This window comes from Podarcis vaucheri (assembly GCF_965113315.1).
Source record: "Podarcis vaucheri genome assembly, chromosome: 10".
In the NCBI taxonomy this organism is placed as follows: Eukaryota; Metazoa; Chordata; class Lepidosauria; order Squamata; family Lacertidae; genus Podarcis; species Podarcis vaucheri.
The window spans coordinates 6,172,830-6,196,148 of NC_138748.1; the positions used below are offsets into that span (position 1 = coordinate 6,172,830).

Below are 23,319 nucleotides of genomic sequence, written 5' to 3' on the forward strand. Positions count from 1 at the left end.
AACCTGCTGGATCTAGCCCAAGGTCAGCATCCTGTTTTCCCAACCAGGTGCCCACGGGAAGCCTGAAAGAAGGACTTGGGCACAACAGCACCCTCCCCGCAAGGGCCACTCAGAAGCATCCGGCCTCCAACGGTCAAGGCTTTACCCCCAATGTCCAATCCGCTTTCAAAGCCACCCAAATTGGTGGCCATCACTGCCTCCTGGGGAGGAAATTCCATATTTCAACCATGTCCTTTATTCTATCCTGAGTTTTCTAACAGGTGGCTGCAAAAGCATGCAGAGACACGGATGTTTGCAATAGCAACGTGAGAAAGGATCCATAGTACATGATTACTGGATCTTTTACAAAGCATTGAAAAAAAAATCTATGCACATTTTTCAGATATACATTACGTTTTGTCTTTATAAGTCTCGATGAGTGCCGTCTTGCTTGTGTCATTTTTCCCATTGTGGATTCTATAAAGGCCGTCCAGTGTCTCATTATACTTGAGAGAGGAGAGAAAATACACAATTTTCAGTACAAACGGGTTTGATAATGAATGTAAAATCTAGGGTTCTTTTCTATGTTCAAATAAATGTACACCATTCCTCATTTCATGCTTCTTAGCAATCAATTGATATCTCTTACACATTTTTGCATGCAGACATACCATTCTAAAGTATGGATTTGCCAAAACTATTTAAAATGGGTTAGACACCACCAAGAATTTGCATCTTTTAAAAATAACCCACAGTAAGATACTGAAATACTAATGTTCAATTTAAAGCCTCAGTCAACAGGATGACACAGAAATGAAAATCACTCTATTCATTTCTCAAGGGTGGGCACTAATGGAATGAGACCATCTGATCCTTTTGCATCAGAATTAGCCAATGGGGTGGACGTTAGATGGTGCCGGACTACAATTCCCAACATGCTGGCTGAGGTTGGTGGGAATTGTGGTCTGGAGTACGTGATCACTGTTTAGTCCAGCGGGGGTGGACTGAGGCAACATGGTGGCCTGTGGAAGGACAATCCTTGCCGCTGCCCCCCAGCAATGGCGGAACAAGCTCCTAAAGAGAAGGTTTGCTACTTTAAGGCTGAGAAAGAGCAAACTCAGCCGAGGAAGACACAGCTGAGTTGTTTCACACTCCCCTCCCCTTCTTCGACCCTACCCTCTCCTTTTTCCCAGCCTGGTTGTAAGATCCGATTTCTAAGGGCCTTTCCATTCCTCCCCAGCACCAAGACAAGTGGTTTATTTCCCTTTTGGGACACATACGTACAGGAAGGAATACGCCAACAACCCTTTCAACTCCTGGAAGTGGAATTTTCTTCAAGAAAGGATCTTCATAGCCCCAGAGTATTTCTTTCACAGTTCTGTTTTGAAGGAATTGGGACTTTGATGACTTCACCCAAATGTCCAACAACGCTTGTATGAAGCCACTTTGGTACAAAGCAGGTGCGGCCTGAGACAAACACAAACACATATACAGTCATCCCTCGGGTTGAATATGCTTCATGTTGAGCGCGTTCGAGTTGCGCTCCGTGGCAACCCGGAAGTAATGGAGCATGTTATTTCCACGTTTCGCCGCTCATGCATGCGTAGATGCTCAAAATGATGTCACACGCATGCGGAGAAGCAGCGAATCACAACCCGTGCTTGCGTTTGCTTCTGGATGCAAACGGGGCTCCGGAACGGATCCCGTTCGCATCCCGAGGTACCACTGTATTCCCTCTGACTAAACCTACTTGCATTCAGGTTGCGACCAAGATGCCTCCCCTCTTTTTTTGGGGGGGGGGAGGCTGCAATAACCCAGCCAGAGACCAAGCAATGAAAACCTTTGAACATTAGTGATAAGCATTATGGTTGATTGGAATCAGAGCAGTGACATGGCTCACATTTTGGTGCACTGTCTGCAGTATTTCATTTTGGAAGGAAATCTTGAAGCATTCCCCAATGTTTTAAAAGCCCACCATGTACAAAAAGAACTGGAAACTTGCCCTAGTCTTCTAGGGAAAAAATGTGTCTGGATTTTTAAACACACAGAAATCGAAGATCCTTCCAACTTCTGATTCTACAATGAATCTAATTGCTTGACATGATTTCATGCTATTAAGTATGACAGAATATGGTGATTACCAGACCATTACCTTGTCCAATGCTTATGGCGAGATGAATTCTCCAGCCTTTGGACTAGTAGAATTCATGCCAAACTCCTGAGCTACGGAATCTCTCCCTTAGATTCCCTAAAACTAGATCAAATCACTGCTCAAAGACTGATCCGCCAAAGACTGGACGACATCGATTTACAGCGAAATTATACGCTGGGGGGAGGTGTTTGTTCGCCCCAGAACATCGGTATCACTTTAACTTATTGCGTTCCATCATACCTCTCCTCCCTTTCGTCTGTTGCCCATAGGCTGGCCTTCACCAAGGCGAGGTTTAACGTTTTTCCCTCTAATGTCCTGAGACATAGATTCTCAAAGGGCCAAGCCTCCGCCATGTGCAAATGTGATAAGGAGACGCCAGAGTCACTTCAGCACATTATGTTCACTTGCCCCTTGTTCAATGTGCCACGGGCAAATTTGTTGGGATTAATCATACAGAAGCTAGAGGGTACCCCACCAAAATTCCACCTTGCCCAAATCTTGCAGGATAAGGATATCCATACGACACTGAAAGTGGCTAGGTTCCTGGTCGCTGTCCTTACCCAAAAGCGCTGCCAAGGAGCCCTACAAGTTAATTAAGGCGCAGCATGTCATTCCTTCCTTCCATTCCATACCACAGTATTTTATTGTTATAGTGGTGTTTTAGCGGCTGTTTTTTCCCACGTGCAAAAACTGTTATTTATGTCTTGTTTTTATCTGTATGGGCCTATGGCCGCAATAAAATTTCTCTCTTTCTCTACATTAGGGATATCTAATCTGTGAGAAGGAAAGAAGAAACTGAGGTTTAAGGCTCTAAGTGTGGAGCCACATGATACACAGCTTCACTGTTCTCTTCCATTTGCTACAGAATTTATTTATAGGCTGTACAGTATTATGAAAGTTGCTCATCATTCAGACAATGAAGGGCCAGGAGGAAACTTCTATTTTGGCAACTGCAAGGCCAGCTGCAAACTTACCCTGGCTAAACCATTATTTCTCCCAGGGTACCGTGATAGACTAAAGCAATGAAACTGGTTTCTCTAAAGAGCATATTCTTAGGGCCTCACAAAATTACAAATTCCAGGATTCTTTAAGGGGAAGCTGCTAGAGTCAAGATGCAATGAAACCTATTTGTAACAGAAAGGCAGCGTCAAAACTAGGCTCATTTTCACCCGGGTCAAAAGGCCAGTTTGGCTGGAAGCCTCAATGGTGCTCCTCTGGAGGCTTCATCTGGGATAGCCCCCCCCCCCCCGTAGCTATGGCTCTGCGGAAAGGTGCATAAATCCCACCTTTTATCCAAGAATTCTAGCCAATATGATTCTCCCCACACACTCCCTTGTGTCCCCACAACAACCTGAAAGATTGGTGAGACTGAGAAATGGCAACTGGCCCAAGGCCACAAGTGAGCTTCGTAGCTGAGTGGGGATTTCAGGCTTGGTCTCCCCACTCCTAATCTGATGCAGAAACCCCCACACCATCCTGGCTCTCCCAACTATAATGGAGAGCCCACAACACCTTTCATTTCTGCCCCTAAAAATAGAATGGAGCATTATAATTCCTGAAGGGATATTTCTGGTAAATATTGGAGAAGGGAGAGACAGCCAATCAATGGAGCAACTGCACCACAGTTGACCTACAATCTTACCTACAACACTTAGCTACTACTTTCTCAGCCTCAGAAGAGAGAGAAGAAGGGAGGGGCCTATTACAAGGATGCTCAAGATTTCTGAGATAATTTCAAGCCCTTCACATAACTATATTCACCTAATCATCAATAACTATGCAGCTTTAACATCAGTTCACAAAGAAAAAGAAGAAGAAGAAGAGTTTGGATTTGATATCCCGCCTTTCACTGCCTTTAAGGAGTCTCAAAGCGGCTAACATTCTCCTTTCCTTTCCTCCCCCACAACAAACACTCTGTGAGGTGAGTAGGGCTGAGAGACTTCAGAGAAGTGTGACTGGCCCAAGGTCACCCAGCAGCTGCATGTGGAGGAGCTGGGAAGCGAACCCGGTTTCCCAGATTACGTGACTACCGCTCTTAACCACTACACCACACTGGCTCTCTCATTAGATCAAGATAATCACCAGATCTCTAACCTCAAATTCTAATCTGGGAAAATGAAAGTTATTCCCAGCCCTACCTGTTTTAGCAGTCAACTCTGGAAGAAATTAGCGCTACTGTGGTGCAATCAGAGGGTTTAAGAAGGGTGAAACACTCTTCCCGTATAAAGAAACAAACAATTCAAATTGATGCAAACATGCAGTGTATCGTTCTACAAATCAGGCCCCAAGGGGGTTTGGCAATGTGCTTTTCTTAAGAGCTCCAGTCTCAGTAGGGCTGGATGGCTCTGGAGATGCCTCACTCTGGCACTAATTGGCACCATTGTTAGTAGCCTTGTCATAGAAGCCAAGTATAGGCTGGACAAGGGATTTGCGAAATGTTCTCCATCCCCAGCGGCCAAGGCAAAGAGGGCTCAAGCAGCAGAGTATGGCTACAATCACGCAAACTCCACACAGTGCCTTTTCTGTGGTGGAAAAAGAAAACAAAAAGACAACCACACTATTTCTAAACTGATTTAATTTTGTAGCTGGAGGACAACTTTTGTCCTCATTCCTCAACCTGTGCATTTGTGAGAAAAAGGTAATCTGAAGATGAGAAAGTTTGAATATTACATAATTAGGAAATTTGCCTGGCTTACGTACCACAACGGCAAGGTTGACTATTGTGAAAGTGTCGTTTTCTGGCCCAACTGAGAGATCAGGCTGAAAGAGAGCAATATTTGGCTGGTAGAAAGACACTGTGGAGTCGTTATGTTGAGTGATGTTTTCTTTCGGCAAATAGCGCACCCTTAGAAATCAAAGAATAAATTTAACTGCAAAAGCTGAATTGAAAGAATGCCGATTTAGCACCAGCCAGCTGAATCAGCATTTCTTCCCAGTGCCAGAGCATTCCCTCTACCCAACACTCTCAACATCTTTAGGGTTCCTTTGGGTATAAGTTTTCATTGCAGTGATTTGTACAAAAAATATATATAGGTGGTATCCAACTAAGTTTTACTCAGAATAGACCCACTGAAAGTAATGAACATGACTTATTTTTATTATTGATTATTGGTTAATTCAATGAGTCTGCTCTGAGTTAAACTTAGTTGAATACCACCTTATGACAACACAGACATCACCTCCAAAAAGTGCTCCTATGCTTTATTTTTATTCTTACCCCATTACGGTAAAGAACCTTTGTTACAAGTGGGGAGCAGCAGGCAGTGAGAAAATAAAGCCGAGCAATGCATATTTAAGGCCACATTAAATTTGCCCTCATAATGAGTTTTATATAGTAATCCTGAACACGTATCTGTGCATAAATCCAGCTCAAGTCAATACTTTCAGAAGAGTTCCCCCCCAAAAAAATTTACATAAGAGCAGAAGAGTTTGCTGGATCAGGCCAGTGGCTCATCTAGGCCATCATTCTGCACTCACAGGAGCCAACCAGGTGTCTGTGGGATACCAGGGAGCAGAACATGAGCCCAAGAGCCCTCTCCCCTCCTGTCGTTTCCAGCAACTGGTATTCAACAGCATTGCGGCAGAGCTCAGGCATCTTGGCTAGTAGCCATCAATAGTCCTCTCCTCCAGGAATTTGCCTGATCCTCTTTCAAAGCCATCCAAGTTGGTGGCCATCACTGCCTCCTGGGGGAGCAGGGTCCATAATTTATGTGCTGCGGGAAGAAGTCCTTTCTTTTACCTATTCTACGTCATAGGTTGGGTGCAGGGTTTTTGTTGTTCTGGGGTGGTCGAGGGGTGCTACACTTGTTTTACTTTACAAATCATCTCTTCAGTGACCTGAACTGTTCAGCCTTCCCACCCACGTGCACTTCCTGCGACCTCCCCAGGGACATCAGCCAGTCTGTCCTTAAGCAGGGGAAGGCAGAGGTGCCAGCTACTGCGCACCTGACTGCTGGGCTTTGTTATTATTGTTATTATTGTTGTTGTTGTTATTAGGAAGATGAAGGTTTGTTCTCCTTCAAAACAAAGATGAAAATAGTGCAAGGGAGGTTGGTGGCCAAACTCAGTTTCCCCAACTAAAGCTCAGGGAAGGCAACAAAAAGTAGCTTCTCTCATGGAGATTAAAAATAAATAAATCAGGAAATGAAGGCTACTTCGGAGTCTGAATAAGTGTTTAATAGAAAGATAGCCACCTCACAAAGACAGGGTAAACTCAGTCCTGAAGCCAGCAAGATTATAGTATTTTTCGCTCCATAAGACGCACCAGACCATAAGGTGCACCTAGTTTTAGGAGGAGGAAAACAAGAAAAAAAATATTCTGAATCCCAGAAGCCAGAACAGCAAGAGGGATCTGGCTTCTGGGATAGCTGTGCCAAGCCTCTCCCGGGTAGCGGGATGAAGACTCCCCCTGCCTGAAGAGGCTGCATGTGACTAAGGCAGAAGCCAGGAGAGGCGTTTTGCTGAAGGGGCGCTGCACAGCTCTCCCTCTCTGCGCAGCGCCTCTCCTTCGCAGGAAAGGTGCTGCACAGAGAGGGAGAACTGCGCAGTGCCCCTTCAGCCAAGTGGGAGGAGGAACAGAAGGAGCCTCTTCTGTTCCTCCGCCGGCTTTGCAGAACAGGCGTGTCGCTGAAGGGGCACTGCACAGTTTTCCCTCTCTGCGCAGCGCCTCTTCAGCAAAGCGGGAGGAGGAACAGAAGGGGCCCCTTCGCTGAAGGGGCGCTGCGCAGCTCTCTCTCTCCGCACAGCACCATTCGCTCCATAAGATGCACTCACATTTCCCAATAATTTTTTAAGACGAAAAATGTGTCTTATGGAGCGAAAAATACGGTATTAGGAAAAACACAGGGGGTGGGAGGGGTGACTCATTTTTCACAGAAGACTTTTGTGTAATTGGAGAAGAGGTTTTTGGCACAACACTAGAACCAGCAGATTTGGAATAATCAGGTCTGCCCACCAACCCACCCTCAAAAAAGAACAGAAGGAGAAACACGTTTAACACAAAAAAACCTTGCCTACCTGTAAGTGTAAGGCCCTTTCTGCTTGAGTATTGGATGCGATCCATTTTCCATTACTTCTTTTGGGTTTTGCACATCAAAGAACCAAAATTGCCTGTAGACTGGACTCCCGGGTACAAGCCAATTCTCATATGCAATTGTACCATTTTCAATGACTGTTTCCTGGAAGAAGAAAAGAACAAGGAGAAAAGGAGGAGTGCTGTGTGCTGTGCTCCCTCCAGTCAGGCTAATACAGTAGTGTGAACCTTCATACATTTCAACCTGATGTAAAAAAAAATGTTACTTTTAAAAAAAAAGACACAAGAATTGGAAAATACATTATAAAAGTAGATTATAATTGCTGATTAATACATCTTAAGAAACATTTTAACTAAGTGTTCCATTTATCAGTGCAGATTTAAACTGTGTTCCTTTTTCTTCCAGGTCAATATGTAGGTGTGAGAAGGGGAGAAAGGGGGGTGGGGAGCTTCTAAGTGAAGTCAAGATAAAATATTTCAACTACTACATTAAGCAATAGTGGCCTTAAAATTATCTTATTTGACATGCAGTAGGAATTGTGGTGGTTCTAGCAAGATTCTCCTTCAACATTTCCTAAAATAGTGCTCATCAATTACAAATAGCTGTTCTAGGACTGGTCTTTCCCAAATCAGAGAAACACACTATGTCGGGATAATCCTGCAGGTTAAGAGAATAATAAGAATTACTGAAGACTCTGAACTAGTAATGTACAGATATTGATACAAAATCTCATTTGAAAGAAAGAAAGTGAAAACTTAGATTCACGATTTTTGAAGTAGACTTTAGCACATTGCCTGAAAGTTAATTAGACCTAATTTCTAAATTAAAAGAAGAAAATAGCAGATCAGAATCTTCTGTGCAGACAGAAGGGCTAATACAAACAAACCCCCAAGGCTTTGGCCTTAGCATTTTTAAAGTGATATTAAATACATAACTTTGGCGATACTCATCTTGCCTCTTGGCTTCACTACTCAAGTGACAACTGAAGCGTGGAGATAGGATAAACTATCATTAATTCTATCATTTATTCATTTTAACAACTGAAGCAGTTCATTCACTTTCATTTCCCATTTAATTCAATGGACACCCCACCAATCTTCTGTCACTTATAACTTTTGTATTTTAGATCCCAGGAAATTCGGGTCAAACTATTACCCTTCCGAAGGATCAAACCTGCAAAATTTCAGTCCTATTTTATATCTCTTCACTGCTCCCCCTCCTGCCACCATCTTTTCTGACCTGTATATAGCTGGTTTCATTTCTTCATCCCAACAGCAAAACAGGTTCCCATTCAGAACCCATTTGTCTGAACTACCATTTACTTTTTTTAAACAACAGGAAATGAAGACAAAGTCAGAGTGGGGAAAAAGGGAGGATTTTCACATGTCTTTTCAAAGTTTGCAAAAGAGCAACTTTTGAGCAAGTCCTCACAAGGCTCCTGTGGGAAATTGCTTCGTCTTTTTGCCAAGGACTTAACCTTCACTCCAAAATATGCAACCAAGGATTGTGTCTGTACAGCAGGCACACACTGCACTGAGCTGAACTCCAGCTATTCAGGGTCAGGCAATGCACTTTGTGTGCGTTTCCCAATGCTGTCAAAGCCTGCTAAGCAAACGCCACAACTCCATCGAATGCTGGAACCGCTGCACTTCAGAGTCCGTAGTCCCTTTACAGAGAGCCAGACAGGAAGGAAATGTAATATGCATTGGGGGGGGGGGGAGGTAGCAGAACTTGATAGAGAAGGCAACCCATTTTTGTTATTTAAAAAGCTTTGTCACAGGATCTGCCTGAAGTGCTCCAGAAGGCCAAATCCTGATGGCAATAGACTTGCTTGTTCATGTACTCTCTTACAAACTCGTGTCACCCTGACTCAACGTTTGAAGCTTTTCAACCCAGAGCAGGTCCCGGGAGGCCAGGGATTATGTGGAGCACTGAGAAAGAGGAGGATAAGCTGAAATGGAAAGTCAGGAATCTGCTGGGGAAAGGTCAACATGCTTTGTCCGGGACTTTGGATAAGGCCTTCAGAGGGGAAAAGGCCATCTTTACATGACCTATGAGACACAAACATACAGAAAGTTCACTGGCACTAACTGCGGCTAAACAGCTGACAGCCGTTTTCTCCTATTGCTCATCCCATGTTAAGAGGGTACAGTTAATTCCTTGAGCGGGAAGTCAGGCTGTTTGGTAAACACATCTGGCAGCCTGATTTGGGCCACAACTGGAAGGGATGGAGCAACAGTCACCCCGATGGAAACTCAACATTCAGAACCAGCCTATAGCAAAGGCCTCCTTGCCCTTTCCAGAACAACCCTTAATCTCCACAAACAGATTAAAAGGGTGTTAACAGCATCAACATGAAGCAATAAAAAGCCAGGGTGCGCGTGCTAGCACTTGCCATTCCGATCATATCCCTGAAATATACATCAAAGAAAATGCTCCCCCCACTCCCCTGCGCTGTGAGGTTGGACAGGAAATTCAAGCCTTCTGTCATTTTATTTAGAGAATTCTGTGACGGTATTCCTGAGACACAGGTCTCCCACTTCAAGCTGCAGGTGGGACCTCAGGTTTTCCCTCTGATCCACACAGAGAAAAGCAACCTGTTAGGAAGAACAACTTTCTCCTAGAGCTTTTTCCTATGAAAAAGGCGTCTAGATTTGCATGGGGAAACCTGCAATAAGAAGCATCTCAATTACACCATACACCCTCAGTGAGAATTTATATTATATCCTTATCAAATGACTTTTCCTCTTCTAGAACTTGGGGACATCCAATGAAGCTGAATTCAATTTTTTTAAAAACATAGTGACTATTCTGCTTCATCTCCTGGCTTATGTCAACAAAAGCTGGGACCAGTCCTAAACTGGCCTACCAGGGAAGGAAACACAAGAGGAAGACCAGCCTAGAGAGACCCACCTTCTCAAAGCGCTCTTTGTGTCAACCGTCCACTGATGTTGCACAGTGTGTCATTCCTATCCTACAGAGAGACATCATCTTTTCCTTAGCGGTCAACTCAGAAGCCTTGTTGGAGTTAGAGAACTCGGGGTGGGTGTGCAAGGCAAGTCAGAAACCAAGCAAGAGGGAGGAAGCACCCAAGATACAAGGGAACATTCCATCCGTGAATGTGGAACCAGGGGACCTGCCTTATATAGAGCCAGACCAATGGATGAGTCAGTGTTTCCTGCACTGACTGGCAGCAGCTCTCTGAGGTATCAGACAGGAGGCTTACTCAGTCTGACCCAGAGACCTTCTGCACTCCAGCACTGAGGGTTGGCCTTTGACTGAGTTGGTCAAGTTAGCAACATCCTTATTAATTCTGAACACTCTTAAAGCAGGATAAATATAAAGGCTGGATCACATTCAATTCATCACATTGTGTGTGTGTGTGTGTGTGTGTGTGTGTGTGTGTCTGCACATACACATGCAGCTCCTGTGAATCCTATTTTTCCTCTTTTTTCTTGAAACAGTGAAACTGTGGCAGAGGTAAGTGGGCAAAAGAGACTATTGTGTTCTTGCAATTCCTGGCAAAAGGGCTTTGCATATTCTGCAAGACCAAGCATTTTTATGTGGGAAGAAAAAAATAGTAAAACAAAATTGTTACTTTCTACTTGGAAGTTACTTATATGCCATTTTAAAATAACCTGCTGGTAGTGATGGCTATTGCCTGAAACACTTTGAGGCTTGCATTCCTGTGGCTACGCTAAATGTTGTCAGTCTCTCATATGCAATAGAAATCTCAAAGAGAAATAAACTAGGATTGTTAGGCTAAACCTGGGATGGGGAACTTGCGACCCTCCAGGTTTTGTTGAACTTTCCATCAGACCCAGCCAGCAAGCCCAGTGGTCAGGGATGAGGGGAGGTGCAGTGCAGCAACACCCAGAGGGCAACAGCTTCCCCTTCCCTGAGCCAAAATGGCACCCAGTGCCAGAAAGAGGGCTTGTTCTAAAACTACCGTATTTTTCGCTCTATAAGACGCACCAGACCATAATACGCACCTAGTTTTTGGAGGAGGAAAACAAGAAGAAGAAAAAAATATGGATCCCAGAAGCCAGAGCAGCAAGTGGGATGTGAAAGCAGTGCAGTGAAAGCAGTGATCCCTCTTGCTGTTCTGGCTTCTGGGATAGCTGCGCAGCCTGCATTCTCTCCATAAGACGCACACACATTTCCCTTTACTTTTTAGGAGGGAAAAAGTGAGTCTTATAGAGCCAAAAATATGGTAATTTAGATGAGCATTCTGGGCGCCTTCCTTATTTACTCAGCACTGCCAGAAGCAACTCCAGTTCACTGTACATCTAGTTATTGACCTACACATGAGTTTTTTTAGTCTGCAGGGGAAATCCTACTGCAGCAGTCAAAAGTGGGGGATGGGTGAGAAATTTTATTCGGTTCACATTCAAATGTAGATCTATCAAATTTGCACTTGCCAAAACCATATGAAAACTGCCATCTTTCAAAATTTGCACTTACAAGTTTTGCAGTGCAGCTCTCCAGCCACATAATATTTACAAAAATGCATATTTTAAGGGAAAGTGTGCAAATGTAAAAGTGAAAGTAATAGTATACAAAAATGCATTATATATTTGGGGGAATGTGTACGTTAGTCAAAATTGCATGCAAAAATGTGTTGATTAGGAAAAATTTATACTAAAATGCTGGCAAATTTCCCAGGTTGTTTTCTATTTTTTTAAAGTTGGCAATTGTTCAACCATGTTCACTTGGTGTATTTCTGCAACACATGTAGCCATTCTTCACAGGTGAGGAGTCAGATATGTTCCAAAATGTTTCTGAAGGTCTTTTAACATTGCCAAAAATTCCCTCCAGTTTTCAACAGTGTCTTGATACTCCTTGCAAAAATGTACAGTGGTGCCCCGCAAGACGAATGCCTCGCAAGACGGAAAACTCGCTAGACGAAAGAGTTTTCCGTTTTGGAGGTGCTTCGCAAAATGAATTTCCTATGGGCTTGCTTCGCAAGATGACAATGTCTTGCGAGTTCCTGCGGGTTTTTTCCCTCTCCCCCCCCCTTTCTAAGCTGCTAAGCCACTTATCAGCTGATCCGATCAGCAGACAAGCCGCTAAAAGCCGCTAATAGCGCTAATCCGCTAATCCTTCAATGGGCTTGCTTCGCAAGACGAAAAACCGCAAGACGAAGAGAATCACAGAACGGATTCTTTTCGTCTTGCGAGGCACCACTGTACATTTAACCTATAACTGATTGTTGCTCCATATCAGTTGCTTTTGTAAAATGAACTATATTACTATGTCAAACAGCAGCAAAGTTGTGCGTGGTGCTCAAAGGCTCCTACAGCAATCCTGTCATGCCGCAAATGAAGCAAGCCAGAGTCTGGCTTGTTGTGTCATCTGAATCTGGGCTCATGATTGGTAAGTCAAGAACAAACCTTGGCTACTGCTCACAGTTTGGAGAGAAATGAGCTAAGAGCCCAGAATCAGTCTGTGGCTTCTTTCATCTGCAACATTGCAGCAGCAAGTGTAAAGGAGGAGCACTGCAAGAACTTCACATTAAACTGTGGCTTGTTTTAAGCTACTTTAATGTGACAGTTGTTCTGGGCTGCATAGTAGCACTTGACTCAGTGCCAGACAGATGTATGCAAGACTTCTCAGAGGTCCAGAGAGGCCCAGGCCGCTTCCAGTCCTTAAGGTCCCTTGCCACAATAAAAATGAGAAACAATGACTCAGAACTTTACTGTAATTTTACTGATGTTAGCCACCCTGAGCCTGGCTCTGGCCAGGGGGGCGGGATATAAATAAAATTGATGATGATGATGATGAAGAAGAAGACAGAATAAAACTGCAAAAAGAAGACTGGGAGACATACTAGCTAAGAGAATAATTATGCCTTCTACCAAATCACATCTCTTATTTGCTATAATTTGCAGCTCAAAGCTGAGAGACTGTGTCACATTTTGGTCCAATGCACATAAAAACAAGTTGCAAAACTGATCAAATGCCAAAACATTAACAAGTGTCTACATTTGAGGTCCACTTTTGAGCTTGAGGCCCTGGTCAATTGGCCCTCCTGCCGGCCACTCTCCCTGAATTGGCCCTGGATCTAAACCACAGAGCCTAGGGCTTGCCGATCAGAAGGTCGCGGTTTGAATCCCCGCGACGGGGTGAGCTCCCATTGCTCGGTCCCTGCAGTTTGAAAGCACATAAAAGTGCAAGTAGATAAATAGGTACTGCTCCAGCGGGAAGGTAAACGGCATTTCTGTGCGCTGCTCTGGTTTTGCCAGAAGCGGCTTAGTCATGCTGGCCACATGACCTGGAAGCTGTACGCCTGCTCCCTCGGCCAATAAAGCGAGATGAGCGCCGCAACCCCAGAGTCGTCCGCGACTGGACCTAATGGTCAGGGGTCCCTTTACCTTTACACACCCCTAACAGAAGCAAATATGGAGATGAAATGGAGGAGGAAGTGGGGAATCACCCACAATTCCATTATATAGAACTACACGTGCCATAGTATTTCTTGGATCAGGAGTCAGATGCAGGACACTCATGAGCTGCTTTTTCTCACTTTTGTAGAACAGAGATGAGTTAACTGTTACAAGTTTTGGTAGGGGCATCTCAACTACACCCCCCCCCCAGTTAAACTGAGTAACCCAAGTCAGTTACGCAACGCAAGTCATTATCTCAGAATAGCTTGCAGTCATTTTATTTATCTAGCCAAGGGCAAAGTCAGGCCACTTTTCAAATCAGTAGATAGCAGTGTGCAGAAAAAGTTTTCATAAAGAACTGCATTCTTTGCAAAACAAAAAACTCACCAGATACTGCCTATCAGATATGAAAATCAAGAAACTGACCCGAGAGTGCTATGGATGATCTTGCTTGTTCTGTCTTGCTTCCTTTAGATTGAGGCACTTAAACATGAGTGTCAGTGTAGTGACTAAAGGGCTTGGGCCGTGTTGTCCCTGGTAATCCGTAAAGCTAGTCAATCTTCAGCAAGCCACTATTTAAAGATCAGAAGGGGAGGCCAAAACTGATAAAATAGCACCACACATTGCAATGCCTTCCAGTAGTGTTAAAGAATTATCTAGACTGACAATAAAAATTTGGCTACTTGGCTGCTCATTCTGGAGTAAGCAATTCAAGGAAATATGACAAAAATGCCACATTAAAAAGCCCCTTTTGCCAACCCATTTCTTAACGAGAACACAGGAACTCCATCCATCTAGTTTAAAACCTTTGTGCCAATTCCACTTAGCAATCTCCTTCCCTACTTCCAAAACCCCAAACAAGCCCGTTTCAGTTTCCTTTACATTTTCTTGCCACCAGCCTCCGAAACTTAAGCTGGTTAAAGAAAATTACCCCTTACTGGGAAGCTTAATTGAAGTTCAGCCTCTTAAATAATAGAGATATGGGTACACCTTAGTTTCTCGGATGATACTCTATACACACCTGGACATTTCAGGTTGCCCTGGAGTCCTACGCTTTAATTTGAAGCTTCTGTTCAGAACTACCAGCCTGCTATATTGCATTTGTTTAAACACAGTCAAGTATTGCAAAGTCTCGGAGGACAGTGTTGCTACAGAGTTTCCCCAACACAGATTCTCAGAACAAGGATGAAGGCTGGACATTGAACACTTTAATGCAGCGGTTTTCAACCAATGTACCTTGGCACCCTGGGGTGCCTTGAAGGTTGGTCAGGAGTGCCACAGGCAATACTGGCCTCTGTCCCTCTTTCCTTCCCTCCCTTCTCCAATGCCCTCTTGCGTCTCTGCCTCCCAAAGGCTTGCACAGCAACCCTGGCTATAAGCTCAGCAGGCAACTGGTGCCTCTGGGAGGTGCCTCTCTTTAGGGTGGGGGGGGGTGCAGCTCAGAGACCAGGGATGGAAGCAGGAGCTGCCCGAAGGACTCCCAAGGAGAAGGGAGAGGAGAGGAGGCTGAGAGAACATCCCACAAGGAAGGGTGTTTGGAAAAGGGTGAGAGGCTGCCAGCTCTGCAGGCAAGGGGTGACACAACTGGGCTCCGGAGCCCCACAGGGCTGCCACAGAAATAATGCAGTTGGTCAAGGGAGCTGTGGACTCAAAAAGGTTGAAAACCTCTGCTTTAATGTAAGCAGCTCTATCAGCACGTGTGATGCTTTACAGAACATACAAATGCAAAGAGTCCAATTCCTGCTCTGTGAAGCTTACAATCTATATTTAGACATTTCCAAGATGGCGCAGAACATCTAAGCAGAAATCACACAGGTAGATGAAGATGGGGGACTGGGTGGAAGGGGAGGTGGGGGCAGAAAATCTGACACATTAGCAAAGCTGTGTTTCATTGGCACACAAAAATCACAGGAAACAAGAATAGTACAGTGGAGCCACAGATGACTTAAGGAAGTTCTATGCTGAACAGACTTCAGCTTGCTTTGGTAGAAAAGCTGATGTCCTACAAATCGTTCAAAGATTTCCCCTAAAAATACTGGGCAGGATTCAACAAGTCCCATCAGGGGGAAGCAATGGCATCTGCTTGAGCAATGGGGTTTCCTCCTCTCCTCACACCATGTCCTGCTGTGTCCCTGAAATTGACTTGGGGGGTTGGGGAACCCCCACAACAGAACACAATGGGAGGAAAGCTGGGATAGTTCCACCTGACAAGCAAAAATGCTTACCCTGGCAGAAAGAGCACCTTAGGACAAAGTTGAATTCTTCCCTTTGAACTTTTTTTAAAAACAAAACAAAACAAAACCCAAAGTAATTTAAATTGCAAATACAAGAAAGCCCCAGTAGAACACAATTTCATCAGTGTTTGGGCAACACTTCAAAAGTATTGACTGAGTGACTGTTCAAGAGCACAAACACAATCAGCCAAGAGATCTGTACAATGCTGCCAATCCACTTCTGAGTCCTAACACCGAAAGACTGCTCTTCATGTGGGTCACAGTAAATATTTTAAAATGTGCTCTTTGTGGGTGTGTTCAGGTTCTAAGGTCTACTTTTTTCCAAGCACTGTGGCTCCCTGCTCATACCAACTCTATTTCCCACATGCAGTACCAAACATTTTATATGGAACCCCAGTATCTAAATGTGGAAGAGATATAATGCAGTTTTTGGATTGGCAATGGTATAAATCTTAAATGGATGATTCCAGACCCCATAAGCACCACTGTCATATTACAGAGGTCCAACTGGCCTCAACTAGAAGTCAGGTGTTTAGTGTCGCTGGTCAGGATCAGCCTGGCAGGTCAACTTTGACATGTGGGAGGGATCACCCACCTGTCAGTCATGTGATATCATCATTGTGTGGCAAGATTGGCATGTGGATGGGACCCTCACCACAGCACTTAGGGAAGACTGATACTTGCAAAAGCAGTTCTTTTCCTACTTTCCTGGGGAGCTACATGCAGTAAAACTGAGCAGAACTTAACCCTTTTTCAATACATGCCTCCTAGGGAAAGGAGAACGATACAAGCCATATTGGATCCCAGGGGGGTGGGGGCGAGACTGATCCATGGCTCCCCCCCTGCTTTAATCGACTGTGCATAAGTCATTCTGGGAGCCTTCTTGGCTAAAAAGCAGGCAGCAAATGCTCTAAACAATATTAAAAACAGGTAAACATAAAATATCATGTGGATGCTTCAAAGAAACTTTAATGCTTTAATGCTTAATGCTTTAATCCCACAACATCCACCTTCTGGGAGCACCCGGTGTGTTTCAACAACAAAAAACATTAAACAAGTAACTAACCTGTTGAGTAATGCCCAGCTTCCTGGGAAGTGTTCTAGGAAACATATAGTTCATATGGAGATCTGGCCAAGCTTGTTGGGCGTAACGATCACTTTGCATGAACTGAGAATGCATCCCAGAATCCTCCTCCTCCTCCTCTTCCTCCTCTGAGAAGACTAGTAATTATAGGCAAACCCCTTTGATATTGTCAATGGAGGAACTCCAAGCAGTTTAGAGTAAGCTCAGGGTTTTTTTAAACCCATTTTTTAAAAGCCCATTTGGAAACCACTGTTCAAAGAAATGTATTTCATATCAGGAAGGCAAACACACATCAATAGCAACAATATTCTAGCCTCCAGCCTGAATTTAGCTTTCTAAAATTTTAGGATGCCTCAATGCTTTAAAAAAAATATCCATGACATTGGAACTCATTTTGCTCTAAGAGCAAAAAGAGTAATTGAAATCAAAAGTTCTTTATTGGAAAAACACTTTAGTAATAATTCTGCCGCAAAAACCCATTTAATATAGTATCCCACCAGCTGATTCCATCTTCTCGAAGTGAAACCCATTTTATCTGTATTTAAAGTCAAGTTCCCTAGCTTTTATGACAGTGTTGGAACCAACCACGGAGTATTGTGCCATAAAGATTAGCTACCGATAAAAAGATAAGTGTTATGAAATGTTGGCTCTTGAACAAGATACCAGAGAAATTAAGCACACAGCAGTACATAAACATGCACTTTACAGTGGGTTTTTTTTGGGGGGGGAGGGGATAGTTTTTAAATTGACTATAAACTCCACCCCCTAAGATCTCACATGGCTTGTAACCGGGTTTCAAAAATTTCAAGCAAACCACTTTTCAAATGTCATCTACAGCACCACAGGTGCCAACTCCCTGGGGCTCTGGATGCCTAAGCACCCACAAAATTCCCCATGAAGGGGCTGGGCACCCACAAATTTCAGGGCCAGGGCCATGCATGCTGCACGGCAGCCACAACCCAGGGCACCTACAGTCGCAGGGTGAAGCTGGCACTCCAGTACAGTGCCGATAAAATGGGTCAATGCAGGCAGGAAGAAGAAAATGAAAACTAGCAGATCCCAGATTCAAATAAAGCTTCTGTTCTGTCAGTGTCTTTAGCAACATGGAATAATGCTTTATAAGGCTGTTAAATGATGATTGAGAAAGCATGTTGCTGTTGGCAACTAATATATATTTAAACACTCCATGTGATATCTAGCTGGACTCTCCTTCCTCTCTTCCCCATTGAAGCTCCTTGTGTCCTTCTAAAATCAGCTCTGTAGGGGTAGCAGACCCTCCAGAAAAGGTTATGGAAAAGATAGGAAGGCAAGTCTCATTGCACAAGTGGACTTTCACTTACACCATTCAATGATCACCCCAAGTATTCAGTGTTTGAAGAAAGTAGCTGTATGCTCACAGATTTGAGATGTATATTATTAGTGGGGGGGGGTGTCAAATTAACTTTCTCAATAACGTGCTCTTGTTAACATACAATTGAATGTTAGGCTGTAGTGTGTACAGTGAACATCTAAACCCTGGTGAACACTGAAATTCACATGTGAATAAATGCCAACAATCCCAAATGAATTTCTCCAAGGACCAAAAATAAAACAATTTCCTCAGTTTGATCTGCACTGATCTGGTGCCAACCAGAATTCAATGAGAGTCAACATTTATCATGGTGTTCAAGTTTCTGAACATAAGCAGAGATTGTCAGGGTTGACATATGCATGCCAATATTCAGTAGGGGGGGGGTTAGGAATATGCCCCAGGTTCCAGTGCCCAGAAGAAAGTTGTGCGGAAAGTTTCGTCTTGTCAGCCTGAAACTTCAAATTTCATTAAATGCACTCCAAATTCATACCAAAAAGCATGGAATGGGATATTAAAGTTTTGATTTTCTGAGCTGAATTTTCTCAGAAGTCATTTTTATATTATTTTCTTTCACCCTCCTCAAGAAAAAGGGCCACTTCTCACTGTTTCCACATGCCACAAAATGCCCCAGAATGACACTACATGGTGGGCTCCACTTGCAAGGAACTGTTGAATTTCTCCTCTATCTGGATAGATTTGGTAAAATGGTCTCCCAACCCTCTTCCCTCTACCCTATCCACAAATAGAGTGCTGAAGTCATTTAAAAGGAAGCAAGTAATTGCAATTCAGTATTCTCTCCCTCCCTCCCTCCCTCATTCATAGGTGTAGATTGATTTGGGGAAAGTTCCTTTATCTGAATATCACAAGTTACATTGGCTGTCATTACAGGACACCGCCCCCCCCCCCCAAAAAAAAACCCATCACTGGATCGGAAAGATGAGAGGACTTCAAGCTGGAAACCCAAAGTCCACAAGCTAAAGCAGAATGCATAACAAGGGCATAGAATTGGGACACTTCTGTATGCATCTCAATCCTGGAACTCATTTTTAGTATTGGAACAGGGTTTACTCTTTTCACACATAAACCCACTTTTGTTTTAGGTGTGTTTGGGGGATGGCACTGTAATAAGGAGACCAAGGAGGGCATTAAAACAATAGCAAAAAGTACAGGATTTATAGAAGCTCCTTACCTTTTTTACTGTCTTCTCAACAAAATAGTTTCCAAGTGGTATCAAGGCACCTCCAAGGATGGCTAGAATTGCTCCAATGACTGCTCCACTCAGCAAACCACAGTTAAGCAAACCACCCATCCTTCTGGTCTGCAATTTCTTCCGCCTCTGGGAGCTCTTACAACTTTGTCGTCCAGGAACACATGCACCCCTCTCGGCAGCAGCAGCCTCTAACACAGCAAGGTCCTAAATGAGCTTTCAAAAGAGATCAAAGTACAAAGTACAGTATGAGCAACAGCTGGAGATATCACCCAACACACTCACATCAATCTAACCATTAAAAAAAATTGTTGCACACACACACACTTAATCGTTTTCTTGCAGGTTGTAGCAGAGAATTCAGTTATGCACCCTTTTGCTTGTATTATTACATTTCGCAACACAGAAAAGTAAGTACTCAAGCACAGCAAATACTCAGGCATACTCATGTGCCGATTGTGGACTACTTAGTACTAAGCCCTCTCTCCACACAGGAAATTCTGTACCCAAAACTGGAGCAAGAAGCGTCAGAAAAATGGATCAAAAGATTGGTCTTAGGGGGCCAGGTTCACCTATGGTCACTCAACACTCAACCTGCGGCTGAACATGGGGAACCAACAACACTGAAATGGCACCGTGCTTAATAAAGCATTTAAAGCTCCAGTTTTGAACTATGGTAGCATAACATGCACACACAATTCTTCATCAATTGCTGCATTCTTCAGCAGGTCTGTACTAATTATTTATTAAATTTATACATGGTGCTGGAGGAGACTCTTGAGAGTCCCTTGGACTGCAAGAAGATCAAACCTATCCATTCTGAAGGAAATCAGCCCTGAGTGCTCACTGGAAGGACAGATCGTGAAGCTGAGGCTCCAATACTTTGGCCACCTCATGAGAAGAGATGACTCCCTGGAAATGACCCTGATGTTGGGAAAGATGGAGGGCACAAGGAGAAGGGGATGACAGAAGACGAGATGGTTGGACAGTGTTCTCAAAGCTACCAGCATGAGTTTGACCAAACTGCGGGAGGCAGTGGAAGACAGGAGTGCCTGGCATGCTCTGGTCCAGGGGGTCACGAAGAGTCGGACATGACTAAACAACAACAAAACAAATTTATACACAACCATTCATCCAAGGACCACAGTATAAAGAAATACATAATACAATAACAAACAAAGCAATACCCAACAATAAAAATATGGTTTAAAACACCATATATTGTTGAATAAGCCTGGTAGGCGAGGAATGTTTTTGCCTGGTGCCTAAAGATATGTCACAAAGGCACTAGGTGAGCCTCCCTGGGGAGAGGATCCCACAAGCAGGGAGCCATTGCAGAAAAGGCCCATTCTCTTGTGCCCCCCCGGACATCTCCTGGAAAGAGCACACTAAGAAGGGCCTCAGATTATGAGTTCAGGGTCTGGGTCAGTTCATACGGGAACACACAGAAGCAGATATCTGCATGCTAATTTTCAAGATTACAGTTGAGAGGTTTTTCCACAGGTGTAACGTTTCTTCCTAGCAAGAACGGAGCACCAAAATGTCTGCTGCAGAGTCAGAGGAGTTAAAATCTATTTTTAAAGTTAATTTCAAGATTCAAATGCCACACTGGAGATTATGATTATATACACTCCAAACCGTACTTGTGTAGCTTGAGATGCAGGGACATAATTCTACAAAGATGTTTATGATAGAATCATAGAGACATAGAATTATAGAGTTGGAAGGGACCCTGAGGGTTATGCAGTGCAAGCCCCTGCAACACAGGAATCTCAATTAAAACATCCATGGCAGATGGCCATCTGACTTCTGCTTGAAAACCTCCAAGGAAAGAGTCCACCACCTCTTACGGGAGTCAGCTCCACTGTCAAACAGGTCTTACTGTCAGAAACTTATTCCTGATGTTTAGTCAGAATTTCCATTCTTGTAACTTGATGCCACTGGTTCTGTTCCTAGTCTCCAGAGCAGCAGGAAACAAGCTTGCTCCATCTTCCATGTGATAGCCCTTGAGATATTTGACGTTGGCTATCGTATCTCCTCTCAGTCTCCTCTTTTCCCGGCTCCTTCAACTGTTCCTTTCCAGACCCTTGATCATCTTGGTTGCCCTTCTCTGCACACATCCTTCTTAAATTGTGGTGCCCAGAATTGGGCACAGTATTTCAGGTGTGGTCTGACCGGAGCAGAAAAGAGTGGTACTATTACTTTCCTTGATCTGGACACTATACTTCTGTTAATACAGCCTAGAATAGCATTAGCCTTTTTTTTGCTGCTGCATCACACTGATGACTCATGTTCAGCTTATGGTCCACTAAGACTTCTAGACCCTTTTCACATGTACTACAGGCAGGCCAGGTGCCCTCTCTGTGCCACACCCTTTGTTACCTTAATGACTAGATGCTGGATTTAGGAGGCAGTCTCAGGCATGCAGCCTAACCACTCTCCTAAACTCAAAACAGCAGTGGCAGACTGTGGGGGTCTCAAATTTCAGCAGCGCCCTATGTGGTGGCAAAATTGGGGGGCCCCGCCTGCCTCTCACCTTCCTTTCTACATCATAGTTGTAGCACCCCCTGTGGCACCCCAAAGTTCCATGCCCAGTGCAATCAAACCACACTGATGACAGCGTAGTGCAGATGGGACCCCAGCTGCATCCAGCAATTCCAACACAGGCAACAGACAAGTCACTCTAAGGACCACTTGCGAAGTGGGGATATGGAGAAAGGAGAGGAGAGTCCCCCCCCCCTCAGTGTTGACCTCCATGCAGTCACCCAAACATGTGAATGAAGTGTTTATCCAGTTGCACAGTGGGTGAACCCACAGTTATATGTGCACAAGCCACCCGTTAGATCATCATGTAAAAGTTAGGTACAGCAGGTGTGATCTCAGTTCTCCTCCTTATAAGTGCACACCTAATAACAACTACTTATTGGGGTCCATGCTGTGAGATGCTTAAGCAGCAATTTGATAGATTGGGGAAAGAAGTCTCTATCCGCTGTTCATTTTTTTTTTTTTAAAGTCATCCTAACTTCAGGAGAAGGAAACACCTTTTCCATATTTGTCGACCCAACACTCTCCTGAACCTGCATGGTAATATACTGGCAAACAACCTCTTGAAAAACATATTGGTACTAGCAGATAACCTTCTTTTCAGCTACATAATGCAGGGCAGCCTGCTCTGAACTACTGTCAAGTTTTTGCAACAAGCTATTTAGCAAAGTCTGCCAGCTACTGAAAGTTCTATCCACCACTGTAACTGTAAAAAAACAGCCAGTCGAGACTCATCCTTCAAGTTACACAATGTTGATTAATGTTTCACAATAGTTCAATGTATTCAGATAGTAACAAGGTTATTGATAACTGCAGTTGAGGGTCAATAAGAGACCATTAGTGATTGAGCTACTGAAAACACAGATAACTGTTACAAGGAGATTAAAGAAACAACTCAAAAAATAGACAACCACTGGGGTAAAACTCACAAGTATGCAAACCTTGGAAGGTTTCAGAAGATCTTACAGAAAAGTAAGGAAAGAGAGTAAGGAAGGAAGCTTTCTGTACAGTTTCTGTATTTCCATACAGAATTCTTGTGACAAAGTCCAGAGAATCCTACATGATTTTCTATCTGGACAGATATTCATTTAGCTGCCACAGCACTATGGGGTCCCTGCCAATCCTTTGAGCCAGAGAGCATATTGCAGAAGGCTTGTGCAAACCTCATGTTTCACAATATTTATGCATTAGTTTTACTCAAGAAGCTGCAGTCATCTCTCCCCTCATTAGTGACATGCTGCAGGCATCCTTGGTAGAATTTCAGGGACACCTTCTCTGTCCCTTGGCTCTATTTAATAGGTACACTTGGAAATTGAAGCCTTGTAGGGTCAGATTTGATGAGGACTCCT

The 23,319-nt window shown here is 43.8% G+C and overlaps 1 protein-coding gene across 6 annotated transcripts in view; it reads right to left on the minus strand.

Moving 5' to 3' along the window:
• The window catches only part of CD36 (CD36 molecule (CD36 blood group)), a 70,816-nt gene that overhangs the window by 14,607 nt on the left and 32,890 nt on the right, over nt 1-23,319 (minus strand). For all 6 annotated transcript variants that reach the window (XM_082239768.1, XM_082239770.1, XM_082239766.1 and 3 more), the window contains 5 exons: nt 19,409-19,642; nt 7,148-7,308; nt 4,832-4,976; nt 1,264-1,446; nt 394-485 (listed from right to left, as the gene is read on the minus strand). In XM_082239768.1, coding sequence (XP_082095894.1) covers nt 394-485; nt 1,264-1,446; nt 4,832-4,976; nt 7,148-7,308; nt 19,409-19,528 — 701 coding nt within the window. In that variant the 5' untranslated portion in view covers nt 19,529-19,642. The remainder of the gene's footprint in view (nt 1-393; nt 486-1,263; nt 1,447-4,831; nt 4,977-7,147; nt 7,309-19,408; nt 19,643-23,319) is intronic.